Source organism: Pleuronectes platessa, chromosome 9, assembly GCF_947347685.1.
Source record: "Pleuronectes platessa chromosome 9, fPlePla1.1, whole genome shotgun sequence".
NCBI lineage: Eukaryota > Metazoa > Chordata > Actinopteri > Pleuronectiformes > Pleuronectidae > Pleuronectes > Pleuronectes platessa.
Window position 1 is genome coordinate 11,766,123 of NC_070634.1, and position 17,291 is coordinate 11,783,413.

A 17,291-nucleotide genomic window follows, 5' to 3' on the forward strand; every position below is an offset into this window, starting at 1 on the left:
AGCAGTGAATCCCCGGAGAAGCTGTTGCAGATGTAAAGGCTCAAACTGCATCATCAAGGATAGAGAAGTTCATGCTGAGGTTTCCTGGGGCGAAAAGCACATCGACAGCGTCAGCTACAGAGAGAGAGAGAGAGAGAGAGAGAGAGAGAGAGGGTTGAAAGTTTGCAACATGGAGTGTCTCGGCTGTAACTGCTCTGCCCTGTTCTGTCAAGTTGAAGTTAGCTACACAAAAGTTTTGCCCTGAGAGCAGACACTTGAGTTTTCCGGTGCCAACCTCAAGCTCAGACCCCAAAAGAAAGATAAGAGCCAAACAAAATTAGCAGAGCAGCAGAGCAGACCTGTTTAAATGAGCTGAGTTAAACACATGCAACGACACGGAGGGAGAGGGAGTAGCCGAGGTTAGACAGGAAGTCTGAGTGAGAAGTGAGTTAGCCACCTGTGAGCTTCACATGAACAGTGCTCAGTGACAGAGGACGTGGAGGTTGAAGCTTTTGGAACTCTGCAGGGTCCAGATGGCGTACAGTTCAGGGGGCAGAGCCGAGGAGCTGCCACCAGCTCTGCCTGTCAAACAGCACAGGTAGGACCGACCATATCCCAATATTGTGTTCACATTGGCTTTATATCATGGTTAATCCTGATCACATATTCCTATTTAAAAACATGTCTGGGATACAGGTTGATTTCAGCTCATTTGATGAAGTGGATGCACCACAGACAGAATTCTTTGTTATTCTTTATGCAGATGCAAAGTTCTTGATATGCGAACAGTTGCACTCTGCTCATGCACAGGGTTTATATTCATGATAGAAGTTCAACGTTTTTTATTCTGTGCTGTTCCCCCCACAGGAGTCGGAGTCGCTCCAGCGCGGACTCTTCCCTCCTCAGCCCCGTGGGACTGCAGCATCAGAACTACGACGACGTCTTCTCTGAGCCCACTGACTGTCATGCAGATCAGTGCCCCATACACAAGCGCTACGGTATGATACAGTGGAGTTTAAGTGCGAAAAAATAATCATATATAGTATATGCAACTGTAAAAACTGAATCAGGTAGGATCAGATAACTCTCAAGGTCTGGGAAGAATCGACTTATACAACCAAGTGTGATGGGAACAGAATGCGTGTTACCCTGTGGTTTAGCCCTCTCAGTTCATCTCACAGGCTGCATGTGAGAACTGAAACAGAGGAAGTACCCATCTGGAAACTGTTACTTTCAATAAAATGCATGTGATACTTAGAGAGGTTCCCATGATTTGCAGAGTATTCAGCAAAACATAACTTTTTCTGAATGTGTAACTCCACTGTCTATGCAGACCCTTGTTTATATAAATTATGAATGGGCGCATCAGGAGTTAGTAGCTCCATAGTGAAACCGGGGCCCGGACTGGGCTGAGCAATGAAAAAATCAATTAAAACCAATCCAACGTTGAACTGTCAGCCAATGAAGAGAGGGGAGAATTGGCGTGACCCGCTCAGTGTTGAAATGCAAGCAGCACTGATGATTGACTGGTACCTGTCACATGACAGGTACCAGTCAAGGTGTGAATAAGCAACATTGTGTTGGTTAACAGACCTCTGCAAAAGCCGACATGTAGTGTATGATAAAGCAACAGCAGTTGAGTAAATCCTTCAAACTTATACATAAAGCACACACATGAACAGTAATGAAGCAAATTCACTCTGCACCATAGACTGTTTATAAAAGCTCTGCCCACAAACATTGAAACACTCACTGAAAACAAGGAATATTTTTATTATTTTTATAGTAGCTCCAAAGCGTTAACACAGGAGTCCAAACAGGCAGGTTTCTCCAAATACTGTGTCCGAAATGTCGTATCTCTGTTACTCACTGTTCGCGTCTGAAATCTCTCTCTCTGCTCAGATCCCTTTCGACACCAGGAGAGATATTTCTCAGACGTCCACCCCCCGCCTGTTCCAAAGAAGAGGCTAAATCGCACCCTCTCCCTCCCTGGAACCAACACGACCCCGCTGTGTCCCTGGTCTCCTATGTCTCCCCTGCAAAGACACCCTCAAAACTTTGACAACCCTGTGTACATGCTGGCTCCCGCACCCCTCCGCTACTTCCATCAGGAGATAGACGAGGTCACAAAAGTCAGAAGGAGTGTGGCTCCTTTGCTCTCCTTCTCCCAGCTGTCCTTTGACTCCCCGGACGAACATCTGCCAAACCTCTTCAGCAGCCTCGATGACCAGAGGGTTGTTTCTCAGGGGATCCTGCATCGCCATCTTCTCTTTCTGAGAAGCATGGCGCAGAGAGTAGAGGCCGGCATCCTGCTGCGAGTAGAGGCCTCAGAGAAGGACGTCAGCTCATACCAGCCTCAGGATTTCCTGCTTGCTGAGGACAGCCAGCCAAAGCAGATAGGAGAGTGTGTTTACTACAGACTGCACAGCCACAGGTTTCCAGGGAGGGAGCTCGGTTTAAAGGTATCAGCTATTTGTTTCACTTTGATATGCTCCGCAAAATATATTTTTCTGTGTTGAGTTTTTGCACGTACTCTGAAATGGTATCTTGCAGTTATGATAGTCTTGGATTTGTAAAAGTGGTTTGCATGTTGCTCACAGCAAACATGATCTTTATCAACACTGGCAAATGACTTGCGGTGCTAGAACACTTCCTCTGAACTGTCATCAGGTGTCTCTACTGAAACAGCTCATATCTCTTTTTCTGTTTCAAACACTTAATATTTTTGCAGTGCAAGAATTTCCTGGTTATAACTTTTGTTTCATGAGTTTTCTCTCTTTCTCCGCAGGTGCACAAACACGCACACGAAGCACCCACCCAGCAGCAACTGTCACATGTCAACGTGCAGAGTGTGGTCGCTTGTTTCACACCCAGCAGCATCCTGAAGAACGACTCCAGCACCCGACAACCTCAAGATCCCTCCACTCCTTCTATATCAGAATGCGCTGCTGCTGAAACACCAGGCGGAGGCAGCACTGAGTATTCCACAGATCCCATAATGATGAATGTGAGCTCAGTTCAGTGTTTCCTGCAGAGAGGACACTCAGTGAGCGTTGAGAGGGATCTGCCACACGTCACTCTGGAGGACTTTGTCCAGGAGAGCCGCTGCCTGCAGAGCGCAGAGCGTTTGCTCTATGACAGACAGGTGTGTGTCCTGTTGCTGCAGATAATAACAGGTGCAAAGCATCTCTACAACATTGGGGCCACGGCAGCCGAGCTCAGACCCCAGGAGATCTTTCTGGTGTGGCCCTGCGGGGCGAGGGACGAGACAGAAAACAAGCTCGATGGTTCTTCTGAAGCCAGGAGAAGTTTGAAGACCAGCAGGTTGAAAGAAGAGAGGGAGTGGGAAACCCTGGAGGGAAAGGGCAGGATCCAGATGTTATGGAGGAGACAAGGTTCCCCTCGAGTGGTGTTAAACCCGCACTCTGTGTCTCACCCTGTTTCCTCCATAAACTCACAGATTGGTGCCCTGTTGCAGTTCTGCTTGTCCTCACAAGAGAGCTCGGCATCAAGTCTCTCCACGTCCTCATACAGACGGGCTCTTCTTCATCTGTCCTCTCTGCTCCAGAATGGGAGCAGCGGGCCTCAGCTAGCCGACATGGTGGCCCTGCTTCAGGTGCTCCTCTGGGGGCCCCAGGTCCCACTCCTCAATCACAGCGGCCCCACCACAGCAGGAGCTGTACACAACTGGCTGACGATCAAACGGGCGCTGCTGGTGATGAAGCTGGCGGAGAGAGGGTTGATCCAGGATCAGTCCGCGCTGGACTGGGAGGAGTGCATGTGTCTGCAGTACCTGTCATTCACAGACCCTGAGGCAGTTGTGAGTGTGACCAGTCAGGTGGGGCTCACTTTGACGATGGACTGACATGTACAGGCACTCCATGTTCAAATGAGATGGTTCCTTAAATCACTCCTGGGTATTATTATTATTATTATTATTATTATAATAGTTAAAGGAAAAGCCAATTCCTTCCATGCTCCTTTCAGTATCGATCTTTATGTGGAAAGTGCTTCACTTTGAATGTTTACCTCCACCAAGGAGGTTATGATTTCATTCTGTCTGTTTTTTTGGTCTGTCAGCTAGATTTCTCAAGAACGAATCAGATTTCCATGAAATTCTGTGGAAGGTCTGGCCATGACACAAAGAAGAAGTAAATGGGCCTGATCAAGAGATAGGGTTACAACCCTTTTTTTAGCCTGGGCTGTAATATGAATAATGAAATACCCTGAAGATGAATGTCTTTCTCTGCTTTCAATCAGTTTTGGTTATTTCACAAGATAATTGTGCATTTTTTTTTGTGCTGTTTGCAAAGACTGGAAATTAAGGACTCTCGAAAAATAAATCCCCACGATGATTTCATTTTGAATGTGACTGTTCAACACTGCCCGAGGATAAACACGTACAGGCTGAGTCAGAGACATTTTGAAATCAAAGCTTAACACGTACCTCTGTGATACTGCATTCCCTGATTTGACCTAACTCTAGTGTCATGTTCACACATTTAGTCTTTTGATTATTGTATTTTTTATATTTTTACTTGTTTTTCATTCTTGAAGCACTTTGTCTTGAGAAGTGCTTCACCAATATAGAGATGTATTGTCCCAAACCCCTAAAAAAGAATTATGGCAGTTTTATAAATAATACGTAAGGGCTTTGATAAACTTGCCTTTCTAAAGTCTTGCTATACGGTTCTTATGTTTGTCCACACTTTTCTTTCATAACTCAATAATATGATTAAAGCAATGTGACATTTTAGAGCCTTAGTAAGCTTCAAAGGAGAAGATCGTCACACAAACCACCAGCATCTCAAAATCCTTTTCCAGCAGCAGAATGGATCAGTTGTTCAATATGATGATTGGTGAAAGGCGTTAACCCTTCTTCCTTTAGATGTGGTCGGATGACACTGTGTGATTTTGTCACTTCAAAACACAGCGCTCTCACATGTTTCACGTCTGCATGAACCCACAGGAACACAGATGCCACTTTCTAGGTGAGCACTTTTATTTAGTACAGTTACAACATGCAGATTCCTATCAAGTGAATTAAAATCACAAATGAAAATCATGCACACATTTAAAAAAAATCAATACAAACTGGAGAATCAACTGATACTTGCTATGAAGACATGTCTACTTACATGAGTAAGATGAATTTGAATTTATCATAAATATCACACTGTGGAGACGATCAGGGTTTATTCTGAGGAGGGGGGGGGGGGGCAGGGGTGCTGAAGGGGAATGAGAACTACACATCACAAAGGGTCATACAGTGGTGAGGACACAATGCCCTGATATTATGTGGGCGCTTGCTTTACATTCCTGGTATATTAACATCTTACCCTAGTGCAAAATCATTGAAACACAGCACGTGGGAGGTATAAGTCAAACACGAAGGAGCAGGAAACCTCAACCATACTGAGCTGGAATAATATTTTCATCTCCCAAAAAATGATAACGATTTGTGGGTAGGGACCAAAAGAAGTACAACAAACGTTTGTAACTGCTCAGCGTTTTTCTAGTCATCATCGGAGGAGTCTCGTTCGATGCTGTAAGCCATGAAGAAAGCGTCAGGGCGGGGGGGGACGAGGGGATGACCTGGTCTCACAATCTCAAAGCCCAGGAAACTGAATGTACGCAGGAGGGATGCTGAGGAGGGACAAGACGGAAACACGTGTAAATCTCTAAGATGATGTGATTCCATTTAAATACATAAAACAAGTGTGGTGACTCATTTATAATTTAATTAGAGATTCCTATCAAAACTATATTAGTATGTATCCTAAATAGTTTTAGAACCATGTCCAAACAAACATGAACAAAAAGGAAGTGGTCTGTTTGGCCACAGCAGAGGGATCGGCTCTACATTGCAGTTTTAAATAAGTTTGTTCCTTGTGGTAAAGTCTCCCTCATCTCAGATATTCAAACGTATTAACTTTGAAACAAATCATCAAATTTCTCCAGAGGCTACAAACTACATGCGTTCAATTAACTCACTGTATATTTCATATATGATTAACTGTAGGCTCAACTAGTCATAGTGCTGGTACTATATCAAAGTTTTGTATAAGTAAACGCAGACCAAATATGAGTGGTACCTCTATCATCACGGCTCTTGTGAAAGCAGATGAAGACGTAATCAGCCTGCAGCTGTTCTTCTGCAAATTCCAGCAGGAGGGCGAAACTGTGAAAAGTCAGAGCAAACAAAAGTGTTAATGTTTTATAGATAATATGTTGATATATTTCACCAGAAAATAAATATTCATGATGGTCAAAGTACATTTCTATGAACAACGTCCGAGCCCTTTCAATCACCATGCATAAAGAAAAGCCTGTTTAGACTTTCTGAATTGTTTAGACATTTTGTACAATGTGTGAAGACTAGAAAAAAAAGGCTAACTGACCTGTCTTTGCTGCCCTCGGGCAAAGCTCCAGGGGGGATTTCAACGTAAAGGTTCCCTCCTTTCAGCGCCGCCCTCCAGACACAGAGCTTCCCTTCCGAGCGGCGTGGCTCGAAGAGCAAGAAGCGCACCCTGCCGTTGGCAGGGGGGGGCTCTTCCAGAACCAGTAGCTGAGCATCCTAAAGGAGAGCGGAGGGAAACGTGCTTTCAATTATGATATGAATGTGATTTTGTGCCTTTAATTTCACCCTGGCTATTTGACAGTTAATAAAACTTCACCTGAAAAAATGACTGAACATGTAATGTGTGTAAGGATAAATAAAGCAGGTGTAACAAGTTCATCACCACTGACACAGTTTGTATGCTCTGAAATAGAAAACCAGCTTTAGCTCAGGGGCACACACACAACGGCTGGTTTTGCAGTAAACCCATTCAGCACACTACGTTTCTACATCCAAAGATCCTGACCTCACCTGGAATATCCTGATTATTATCACAGATGTTATATTTAGCAACAAATGATGTGTGTGTGTAGCATTTGAGATAAATTCAAATATTACAAAAACAAAGCCACAGCATCTTAACAAAACAATGACAGCATGAGGCTCACTGAGTGTAAAGACAGATACGATTCCAAAGAACTGAATTGCAAACAACCACCTTTGTGATTGCATCTCTGCTGATAGATAGACTTCTCTAACTGCCCTGTTACCACAAGGCAGGTCCACCCCCCTCTTGCCCAAAATATAAACATCCTGTGTGTAAGAAGAGACTTCAACATGAGGTGGAACTTACGGAATAGAATAGCTTAGCTGAAAGATTGCGATCCCGCTGGTCATTCCCTCGCCCACCTGGGATCTTCAGGGGTGGGAGAGGGGCATCAGGAGCACCACAGAGGCCCTGGACACGGGTAACTGCAGCAGTGAGAGCACCTCCTGGGACTGGAGATACTGGGGGGAGAAACAAACGCAGATGGAGCCATTTAGAGAGGAATATTCACGGGAGGTTCTGTTAACAAACCCAAACTAAACTCTAAATATGAACATCAGGCGCGGAACAAATTCAGTGTTGAATGACTCAACTAAGACGTGGTAAAACATTTGCTAAACTTGGGCGAGTTTTTCGGCACATAATAGAAAGCTGGGGGCATAGTTCAATCAGGAACTGTCCCTGATTCAGACACAGATATTTATAGGAGTTTATTGATAAGGAACATTTGACAACTGCACATTTCTTCCACATCATCCTTGTCCAGTCCCTGATGCATTGTTCATACAGAAGAGTCACACATCACTTCTTAAGATGAACAGAGCCGTGTGCCTCGGTTTCTCAGAACAATATTCTAATCCAGTCACGTGATTCTGAGGGGAACACGACCAGATTAACAGGCTCCGTTTGTCTAGCCTCCTTTCATCCAACACTAACCGCATTGCTCCAGTTTACAACAGACAGGAACAAGCACCAGTTCACCCAGAGAGATCAGCTTTTAATCCAAATGCTCGACTGAAATGTCTCAGCTTGCCTGTGTAGTCCGTGTGTGTAGCTGCGTTGGCAGTGTCGAGAGGGGGCCTACTTTCAGAGTGCTGGTCTGGAACAAACCCATTAGCTGCTGCAGCTGCACTGTTGCAGCACAGCAAGAACACTCTCACACACACACACACAGATGCTCTCTTACGCAAATGCCACTGTTGTGCTATATGTGGAGCAGATGTGTGAAAACCAAATGAGAACAGTGGTCAATGGCTCAGTCTAACCAAGTCAATCTGTGGTATCTAACCTATTACCCGATCATGCAAACTAATGGAGATCGCGCGCTCACACAGCCAGTTAGCATCTGATCACAAAACCTCCGATGCCTCTTTTTTTCCTAACATGTAAACTGAAGCACAGGGGGTTCAAATCGATTTGCACCATTCAGCAACCTCTGAAATCCTCTTGTTCGCTGCAGGCGGCCACACACACTCCCAGCCAGGGTCGCTCTGGTAAAGACAGCTGCTCTGGTCACATGAGGATTGCTTCTCTGCAGCACTCATCTCTAGGAGGTTGTTGTGTTATGTTACAGGGAAGTGTCGGTGCATCAGACGGACGACACGCTGCTGCACCAGCCTCACGTCAAAATACCTAACAGGATCAGTAGTTGCGAGCCACTGGGTTAAAAAAGGAACCTGCCTGTGTCGAGAAAAAGCTACTGGTGAATGAGAGAACTACATATTTTATAATCTTCAACGACCTGGATCACTGGATTATTACATAACAGCTGCGATGCTGTTAACATAAATGCTAAACCTCACGAGGGAACCAGGGGGGGAAAGGCTGGATGTAATAGATCATTTATTATTTTAGGGATTGTGTAGAATAAGGAGTAGAGTCCGAGTGTGTTTATGCATCATCTCTGGACTCAAACATCCCCATTATACCACCCCCTCCTTCGCAGTGCAGTGGAAATTTCCGACGAGTCTTTCACAGTAATAAAGAACCAGAAGAAGCCTCGGGCCAAAATCCTGTCAGGACACGACCGAGGTTCAACAACACACACCTCACTTGTTTCAATCTGTCAGACACATCTACTGGATTCAAACTGGCTGACTTATAACACAACAATGGTTAACGCAACAGCGGGTCTGATTAAAGCCCAGAGCAGAGATCGTGTTAAAATGAGGGTTGATGACTGATCCGTACAAAAACAACATTTTCATGTGATCTCTATCGAGAGGTCCATGGATGCCTCACTGTTTGTTCACCTCTGAATAAAAATGGAGGAAAAAAACAAGCTATGAAGCCCCTATTGGTCAATTCAGCCATTATTCCACTAGGTTCGTCAGCTACAGGCACATTTTTACATAACAGTTATATAAATATATTGACTGATCCGTGTATTCTCACAAGATCACAGTAAAGGTCAAGGTAGAAAACGTGATCACACTATGGATGTATTATTTCCACTGCTGCCCCTGATGTATGTAAACACTGGTTATACTGGTAATGTAGCGTTAGCTGTAACAATTAGCAATTCATCTAGGTTGACATTAGCGTGAAAGCAAAGCAAACACACGATAAATGACTCGTTCAACCACAGAGTTATTCAGTCTTCATACGTGTTGTGCTAGGAAAAAGGACATGGACTAGATTAAATGTCGTTATCGAGAACTACCTCGACAGCTCGACGTTAGCAGACTAGCAAACTCCTCGGTGTTTTACTGATACTATTCTGCGGCGTTAGCATTAGCTTCGCTAGCTAGAGCTGGCTAACTATGAGTTTATCTACTTGCTGAAAACCAGTTTTCAGTAAATGCTATAGAGACGAGATAAAGCTCAATCGTTTATGGCCCTTTTAGAAAACCTGTATTGAGCATCTAGTAAACTCAAGAATCTGACCATATGATTTAAAAAACAAACAGGCAAAAATAGCTCTGTTATGTAAACAAAAAAATATGGGGCACTGAGTTCGCCGCTCTAGGAAATGCACCGCATCTCTAAGCTAGGCCGCGGTTTTTAAACGCAACTTAGCTTAGCTTAGCTAGCGTCCCAATCCACTGAGACTGCGACATCACATACCTCTCGCTTTCAGTTTTATTACTGGACTGCTCGTTGACAGGCATCTCGGTTAAGTGTCTCTCTTTTTCTCTAACAAAACAATGGCTATTCAAAATCGTCTGAAGGTTAGATTTAACCATCCGGCCAGCGTCCGCTCCAGATACTCGCTCTGCCCTCTCCTCGTCTCCGACTGTGGGCGAGCGGGTCCGCGGGCTGAGGTACTCATCATGGGAGGGACGCGTCCGTCCTGACGGGTCCTGACGCGCTGCTGTCACCGGAGCCGCAGCGAGTCAGGATCCAGCACAGGTACAAAGGACTAATATCAACACTGTGTACTTCTGTGCACGTCTAAAAACTGTGTGTGTGATAGATATTCAATAGATCTTTATACATGCACATGCCCAAAGCACACAAATAAGACTATTAAGTATTTATACACACTCATATATATACACACATATAAGCTTGGACAAAAAATACACTGAAAATAGGATCAAAATCTAAAAAACTGCACCACCCCTCTTATTATAACTGATGTATGCAGTATTTTACTGTTGTAGCTTCTGGACGTGGTGCTTGTCATTCTCTCAGATAATCATAATATTTTGTCATTGTAAATTAGTATCTGGAGCTTCAATAACAGTCAATATACTAAGATCTGGTGCAGTACCTGAAAGATACCTGACATATGTGTCTATTTACTGAACTTGGTTACTTTCTAGCCACATGTACAACTAGAAGGGGACTCAGTAGAGTATGGCACACACACCATCCCTAATGCCAAACACTCCTCTCATGAAACCACATTTAAATTCAATCGATCTGGATCTTCATTTAGATCTGCACCAAATTGCACACACTCCTAAATATCAGTCCCCTCAATCTGCCTGATCCATAAATGATTACCAAGGAAATCATAAACTCCTTGGTGGAGGTAAATATACTCTACTAAGTTTTAAAAGTGTAAATAATTTCTTTTCTACTTTCTCAACGGGCGAGTTTAACAGTAAATTAGTCACAGGTTGAATTTCCTCCTGGCATCTGATATTTCTTTGTGTCAGATACTGTTCTAAGACTTCAGTATCAACAGTATCAGCGCAAACCACCAATGTAATTTTCCTTTTTTCAACAACCCTCATCTGTGCCTGTCAATCAAGGAGCGGGGAACATGGTTCAGGGTTTGTATAAGGCAGAGTCCGGTGCCTGCAGCTCAGAAATCACCGTCAACACGACCAGGACTTCACTTCAGGAGTGAGACACAACCGAACGGGCCAATCAGGTACATTTGTTTTTCCCTCTGTAGAAGTTTATAAATAATCAAACCCTCAAATGTTGTTTGCCTCGTTCAACTGGCTGCAGGGGGCCTATTTTAAGCTGCCGTATGTGAGTCTATGACACAGAGTGCAGCTAAAAAGACTGTGCACGTTGCAGTGCAGGTGCATGAACAAGAAAAGCTGTGATTTTGAATTATCCGTAAGCAGTTCTCCATCTTCATTTACAGTTTTATTTTGGATGCAATTCCTAAACCTTAACCTAAAGGAGTGAGTTGGATCATTTGAAAACAACACAAGTAAGAAATGAGTCAACTTCAAAAAAACAAACTGAATTTTACAGCAACTCGTGTACATGGATCTGACTTGTTTGGCTTTTTTATAAAGTGTCTTATGAGCGGATTCTGTCCATCGAAAATCTGAGTGATGTTCCAAATCCATGGAAAGGACTCACTATGAACCGCTGCTTAGTGTTGGCCCTGGTCGTACTGCTGGTGACCTCAGGTGTGAGTGAGGTGCACGGTGAGTACTCTTATCAACAATACACTGCATGCATGGTGATCTATGTACTGCATTGCCTTCTTTTCCTTAAGTGTTTTATTTTAGCATTTTCAATTCTACACTTATTGACTGCTAGCTTCTGTGTATCCTAAATTAATTCTCTTCAGTGTCCTCTGTTTTATTTTGGGTTGTAGATGCTTTGGACTCTTTTGTTGAGGACACAGGAATTCGGTCTTTCATTGAAAGTCTGCAGGATGGTTCAATACCTCAGGTACTGTCCCCACTGTTATTATTCATTGTCTCTCAAAGTCCCACTTGTTCTGTTCAGTCATAGCAATGCTTGGATTGAGGAGCTTTCGTTTACTCATTCAGAGCAGTAAACACAGAATATGCCCTCATTTATGTTTCTATATGCAGTTTGAGGATAATATATATATATATATATATATTAAATAATAGTATTACTAGAATTCTGAAATATGAAATAATTTGGCTCATCAGGTCAGTAGATATGTATGTAGCGAAAAAGCAAAAATGGTTTAAAAACTATTCACTCACTAATGCTAACGTCCAGATTAATTTATGCATTTTTGTATTGGTATAAAACAGAGGCCTTCAACAGGGGGTCTGCGACCCCTAGGGGGTCCGCGGAGGTACTGCAGGGGGGGTCGCGAATTCTTTGGTTGATTAAACATTTTTTTTTTTAAATAATTTTGTATTTATTTTCGACCAATTTTTCCCCCAAAAATTTAAATGTCTTTAAATACACATTAACATGCATCCGACATATTGTGAGGCTGATATGACCCTTTGCCTGACAACATCCATTCGTCCAAGGTTAGATAAGTTGTTTGCTACACATCAGGGTCCGACATATCACTAATGTGGGAGTATGTGTGGCATCCACAGATGGCTTGAGGATTCACTGTCTCTTCTACATGTGTTTCAAATAAAAAAATGAATCTGTGAATTACTTTAATAACTCAGTGGTGTATGCAAGATGTATGTTTATAAATGGCAGTGGCATGGCCACCCTGTACCCCTGCACATGTTTAAATTAAAAACATGAACATATGAACCCGTGTAATATTTGAACAGCTTAGTACTGAATGCACAATAACAGGGTAGCTATGCTTATACATGGCACTAGGCCCAGTTTAATATAAATCACAATTGTATACAATATATATATAGTAGGGGGTCCCCGCTCCATCTTTCCACCAGTTTGGGGGTCCTTGGCCTGAAAAACGTTGACGACCCCTGGTATAAACAAAGAACGGCCAGTACTTTACTGCCATTTTTTAAACTTTTTATATGCTTGCATGAATTATTTTACCCGGCTGATAAAAGTGCAGACTGATTGTACCATGTGAGCATCAGACTGAACAATGTGAAACATGAAATACTGTCTTTACTTGCCCAAGGACACTTCAGTTTTGCTAGGGTTCGAGCTGCCAACCTTCTGGTTGGAGCCACAGCCACCTACCCCTCGGCCACAGCAGCCCCCATATCATGTGTGTTATCTGCTGCTGTATTCCTCCAGATCAATCTATGGGACAGTGTCATGTGGTGGTGGGGTTCAGAAGAAGTGGGAGCGATAAGAAGAAGAAAGAAGCCGATCGGCAACAAAGCCATCCTGAAACCCAAAACGAAAGAATAAAGGATGTCGAGCTGCTGAAAGAAGAGACCACAGTCTTATACTTTGAATTTAATAATAAAAAACTGTTACATTTAAATATCGTTGTATGTTAGACAATAAAAGATTTTATTCAGAAATATTTATCATATTAAATCAGTATTTCTACACCCTTTTTGAATAATACTACATATTTTCAAAGATGATGGCAATATTCATTAAAAGACTCAATATCCATTTTAATTAGATAAAATGTCTTCTTATTATGCAGAGAACTTCTCAGATGGATGAACAAACAGTGATGATAATACTGATACATGAATTATAACATCAAATATCTTTTAAAATGTATATTTTTGTTTTCAATACATTTGTGAATGAGGGGAACATTTTGTTGTGTGCATTTACTCCAACGTACGAAGAAGACCTCACTGAATAAATATGTGTCTATTAATATTATTATTATTATTATTATTATTAATAGTGCGCATGACAAAACACTTGCTCCATCTAACAGGCTACAGTGACGATGAAACAAGTGAAATCTCTCCGGTGTCTTGAACACGGCTTCAGCGGCATCCACACTCCCTCGCCACAACATCTGGTTTAATGGAGAGATAAGTGCCGTGTTCATTCAGGTCCACCACCTCCAGGGCCTCGTAGGCCACGGGCACGCAGCACGGGGCGCGCTCCTCCACGTTCCCGCTCTCGATGTGGGAGTTGAGCAGCACGGCGTGGTTGTTGGTGTTCAACATGGGGAACGCGCACGAGCCTCTGCAGTTGTTGATGACGGCCGTGTTGGGCCCCATGAGATGCTTCTCGAGGGAGACGGTGAGACTCCTCAGGCTGCAGACGTTGCCCCTCGCCGGGTTAGTGGAGCCGGCTCTGGGGGTCCGCTGTCCTACCTGCAGCTCGTGGGAACGGGCCACCGTCTGCAGGGCCTTCAGGAGAAGAAAGGCGCGGTACTGGTTCTCTCCTGGTACATGCAGAGGAAGAAAACGGTCAAATGAGTGCATCCAACAGGATTTGGAGGCGATGCCTGACACTGCTAAAGACAATAAGACACTACATCACCTGCTCCTGGTTCTGTCTTTGGTAAAGCACTGAGTTCTTTGAGCCTCCCCAGCCTCTCTTTGGCCCTGCTACCCACCTCCTGTCCCCCTATCACCTCCGTTATCTGCATCCCAATCTGCTCCACCCTCTGCCTGAGCTCCTCCAACAGAGAAGGAGACAGAGCCAACTGTCCGTGATGCACCTGAAGCATGGAGCCCCATCGAGAGAAGGAGAAGACGGTGGTGGACGAGGAGTTGATCAGCCCCGCCAGCAGGGTCTCGCTGGAGGACAAGCCCAGCGACAGGTAGTGCAGGGACTGGAGCGAGCCCAGCTGGAGCTGAGGGGACTCAGGGCGGTTCTGAGGCAGGACCTCACACAGGAAGCGCCTCAGCTCACACAGGAAGGAGAAGGTCTGTGACGAGGACGGGGTCGATCCTGAAACACGACTACATCGTAGCAGATAAAACAGAAGTTCATGAGGCACCGCCCTGACGTCACTGTGGTAAAAACTTTGACATGGAACACGAAAAGCTCAAACAACCTTGTCTCAGTTCCCCCAGAGAAAAGCAGAAGTGGAGTTATGTTGGTACTGCTTCCTGATTTCTCACCAATGAGGATGTTTTTAAGGTTCTGCTCTGCAAGAGTGAGTGAGTAAATGTGAAGAGAGTTCAGGTGAAACGAGAAAAGGAGAAAACACAAGGAACTGGGATCGTACTCAGATCAGGGGATTTGGCCTCAACAGAAATCCTCCATTTCTGACCAGAGCTGGCGTCTGATGCGTTTCCTGTCAACAGTGTGTACTCGGTTTCTGCTGAAATGCACACAGACTGGAAACCAAAAGAGAAACATTTGGGGTTGGAAATATTTGCAAGCGCTGCTCATCCACAACATCATCTGCCATATTCTGCACTGCAAAATTAGTACTACACCTAAAACCATCCACACAGAACAGAAGGTGGACTTTGTGCATTATTCCCAGCAGACCTTTTCTTACCTGCGTGTGAGGCTGCAAAGACGGACTAGAGAAGGTCACTTCCAGGTCTTCACCTTTAGGTGGACTTTGAAACACCAGGAGCAGCACGTGGCTCAGCCTGAGCAGAGGAGACTGAGGGAGGTCAAAGGTCAACTCCAGGGCTCCTCTGTCCTCTTCCTCAGTCACGAGCACTGATGGAGAAAACATGCATGACCTGAGACTTAAAAAAAACAAAAAACATTTCAACTAAAATGATGACCCCTCACCTCCAGTTGGATGCAAAACCTCTAATCCTCTTCTCTGGTTTCTGCTCGTTTCCTGGGCGAGGTCCATTAAGACGGATCCCGATGGACTGTCGGGTACTGGGCAGACTCCGAACAGAGTGAAACTGCTGCTTGTGAGTTCACCGTCGTCCCCCACACTTTCACGCAGCGCCGCGAATATGTCCTCCACATAGCACGGTGCATGGCGAGGGGTGGGATCAGAAACTGCGGAGGCCAATGAGGTTTGGGGGAAAAGAACAATTTACATGAGACACTGAAAAAAAGCTTCAAAAGACAAGAATATAAACTCTAGCAAACACCTTCACTGGTAAGCCTGCAGCACCATAACATGAACTGTAAATGCATTTCACAAACAACACATGAATAAAGTCACAGTTTGAGCTGCGTGGGTTCTGACCTGTCAGTGCCGCACAGGTCCAGCAGAGCACCAGGGCTCCGCAGCAGAAGACGTTCACCACTGGCATGCTTCACTGTCTGTTGGTGTGTCTGGCTGTCAGTCCTTTTTTCAACTCTTTCTTCTGAATGGGTCCAGCTCCGGAGTATGGGAGGTGTGCACTCCTCCCTATTTATCTCACTAACTGGGGAACACGCGGTCAAAATAGGAACATCGTGTGTCCTTGGTGATTTCAGACGTGTGGGTTGTGTTTGAGATGTGTTTTTTTACCACCTTCAGGAAGCAGGTTAAGCTCTTACACACTTAATCTTGGTTAATGAGGAGGAAGAGGAGGAGGTGTGTGAGGACACACATCAGGGAGGGTTCCCAATTTATAGAAATTACTTTGTGTAACTTTCTGATGAGCCCCCCCAGGCTGGAAAAGGAGGAGTATGAAATTAATGCTTTATAGGTGCAGAGCAAATATTCTCAGACACAGGTGAGCTTTGAGTGCTGTGACTTACATTACTTTAAAAAAATACAGTTCGAAATGACCCTTGCATCAATGCCTCTGTCAGAAAATACTGGAATGTTGCGTGTTTCAGGAAATACACATTATATACACGTTATTGTCAAGACTACTGATACTTATATAATTTACTTTACGGCTACTGCTTGCTCTATACCGGTCTATATATCCATCGGTTAGTTTGGTAAAGTAGGTTCATATTTAATGGACACAGATATAAGAGTGGTATTAATATTCTCATCTATGCCTCAGTAAGAGATGAAAGAAGCTCCCTGTTCCTTTGGTAAAAATCTCCCAGTCAGTCCCCAGTGATATGTCAGTTGAACCAGTGTATTGTTCATGGTGTGTGTGTGTGTGTTCTGATGTCACTGTTGACTTGTTATTGGTCGTCTGACAGTGGCTGAGTTTTATTAAACAATTAGATCCTTCTTGTCGGAGAGGAACTAGAGTGAAGTCAAAGAAATCGTGAGGTGATGATAGAGCCGCGTGTGACCGTATCACTCAGAGCAGGACTCGATGGTGGTGTATAACGGTATCTGTTGTTTTTGCAGCCGGAGAGGAATGGAGGAATGGACACATGCTATGCGATAGGTTTCAGAGAGCCGGTACTCCCATCGGCAGTCTCACAGCTGCAGCCTTGTTTTGCAGCCTCTCAAGGTCTCGGGGCTGATCTGTGGTCACGTATCTCGAGAGATAAAGTCAAGGTTCAGTGTTGTTCGTAACAAATCTTCAGCGAGGAATGACAAGAATCAGTCATTAA

At 44.2% G+C, this 17,291-nt stretch overlaps 3 protein-coding genes and 1 long non-coding RNA gene across 5 annotated transcripts; 2 read left to right on the forward strand and 2 right to left on the reverse strand.

The window, feature by feature from the left end:
• Positions 1–4,655, forward strand: peak3 (PEAK family member 3). The gene is made up of 4 exons (XM_053430438.1): positions 1–577; positions 847–977; positions 1,882–2,441; positions 2,768–4,655. The coding sequence occupies exons 1-4, from the start codon at positions 513–515 to the stop codon at positions 3,842–3,844; spliced, it is 1,833 nt and encodes a 610-aa protein (XP_053286413.1). The 5' UTR covers positions 1–512; the 3' UTR covers positions 3,845–4,655.
• A 304-nt stretch (positions 4,656–4,959) lies between these two features.
• oaz1a (ornithine decarboxylase antizyme 1a) lies at positions 4,960–10,152 on the reverse strand. The gene is given in 6 exon segments (XM_053430440.1): positions 4,960–5,625; positions 6,075–6,160; positions 6,381–6,556; positions 7,173–7,259; positions 7,261–7,327; positions 9,933–10,152. Coding segments are annotated over 6 exon segments (666 nt in total). The 5' UTR covers positions 10,052–10,152; the 3' UTR covers positions 4,960–5,494.
• LOC128447969 (uncharacterized) lies at positions 8,811–13,562 on the forward strand. Of its 2 annotated transcripts, none has more exons than XR_008339687.1 (6): positions 8,811–8,897; positions 11,069–11,190; positions 11,413–11,481; positions 11,570–11,704; positions 11,878–11,954; positions 13,227–13,562. It is a non-coding gene; the product is annotated as an uncharacterized LOC128447969 (long non-coding RNA). The 2 variants fall into 2 exon arrangements; XR_008339688.1 differs by lacking the exon at positions 8,811–8,897 and adding an exon at positions 9,352–10,217.
• Positions 13,377–15,569, reverse strand: amh (anti-Mullerian hormone). Its single transcript, XM_053430439.1, has 5 exons — positions 15,367–15,569; positions 15,088–15,199; positions 14,914–15,007; positions 14,394–14,818; positions 13,377–14,295 (listed from the first exon to the last, which is right to left on the reverse strand). Exons 1-5 carry the CDS (start codon positions 15,550–15,552, stop codon positions 13,889–13,891), a joined length of 1,224 nt encoding a protein of 407 aa, XP_053286414.1. The 5' UTR covers positions 15,553–15,569; the 3' UTR covers positions 13,377–13,888.
• Positions 15,570–17,291: the final 1,722 nt, after the last annotated feature.

Excerpts from the sequence above, each read along its gene's own strand:
- peak3 (XM_053430438.1), top strand. The coding sequence starts at position 513 with ATGGCGTACAGTTCAGGGGGCAGAGCCGAGGAGCTGCCACCAGCTCTG. Across the intron at positions 578-846 it reads CTGCCTGTCAAACAGCACAG|GAGTCGGAGTCGCTCCAGCG; the intron begins GTAGGACCGACC and ends TTCCCCCCACAG. Across the intron at positions 2,442-2,767 it reads GGAGGGAGCTCGGTTTAAAG|GTGCACAAACACGCACACGA; the intron begins GTATCAGCTATT and ends CTTTCTCCGCAG.
- amh (XM_053430439.1), bottom strand. The coding sequence starts at position 15,552 with ATGTTTTCTCCATCAGTGCTCGTGACTGAGGAAGAGGACAGAGGAGCC. Across the intron at positions 15,200-15,366 it reads CTTTGCAGCCTCACACGCAG|TCTGTGTGCATTTCAGCAGA; the intron begins GTAAGAAAAGGT and ends TTTGGTTTCCAG. Across the intron at positions 15,008-15,087 it reads GGCCAAATCCCCTGATCTGA|AGCAGAACCTTAAAAACATC; the intron begins GTACGATCCCAG and ends TCACTCTTGCAG.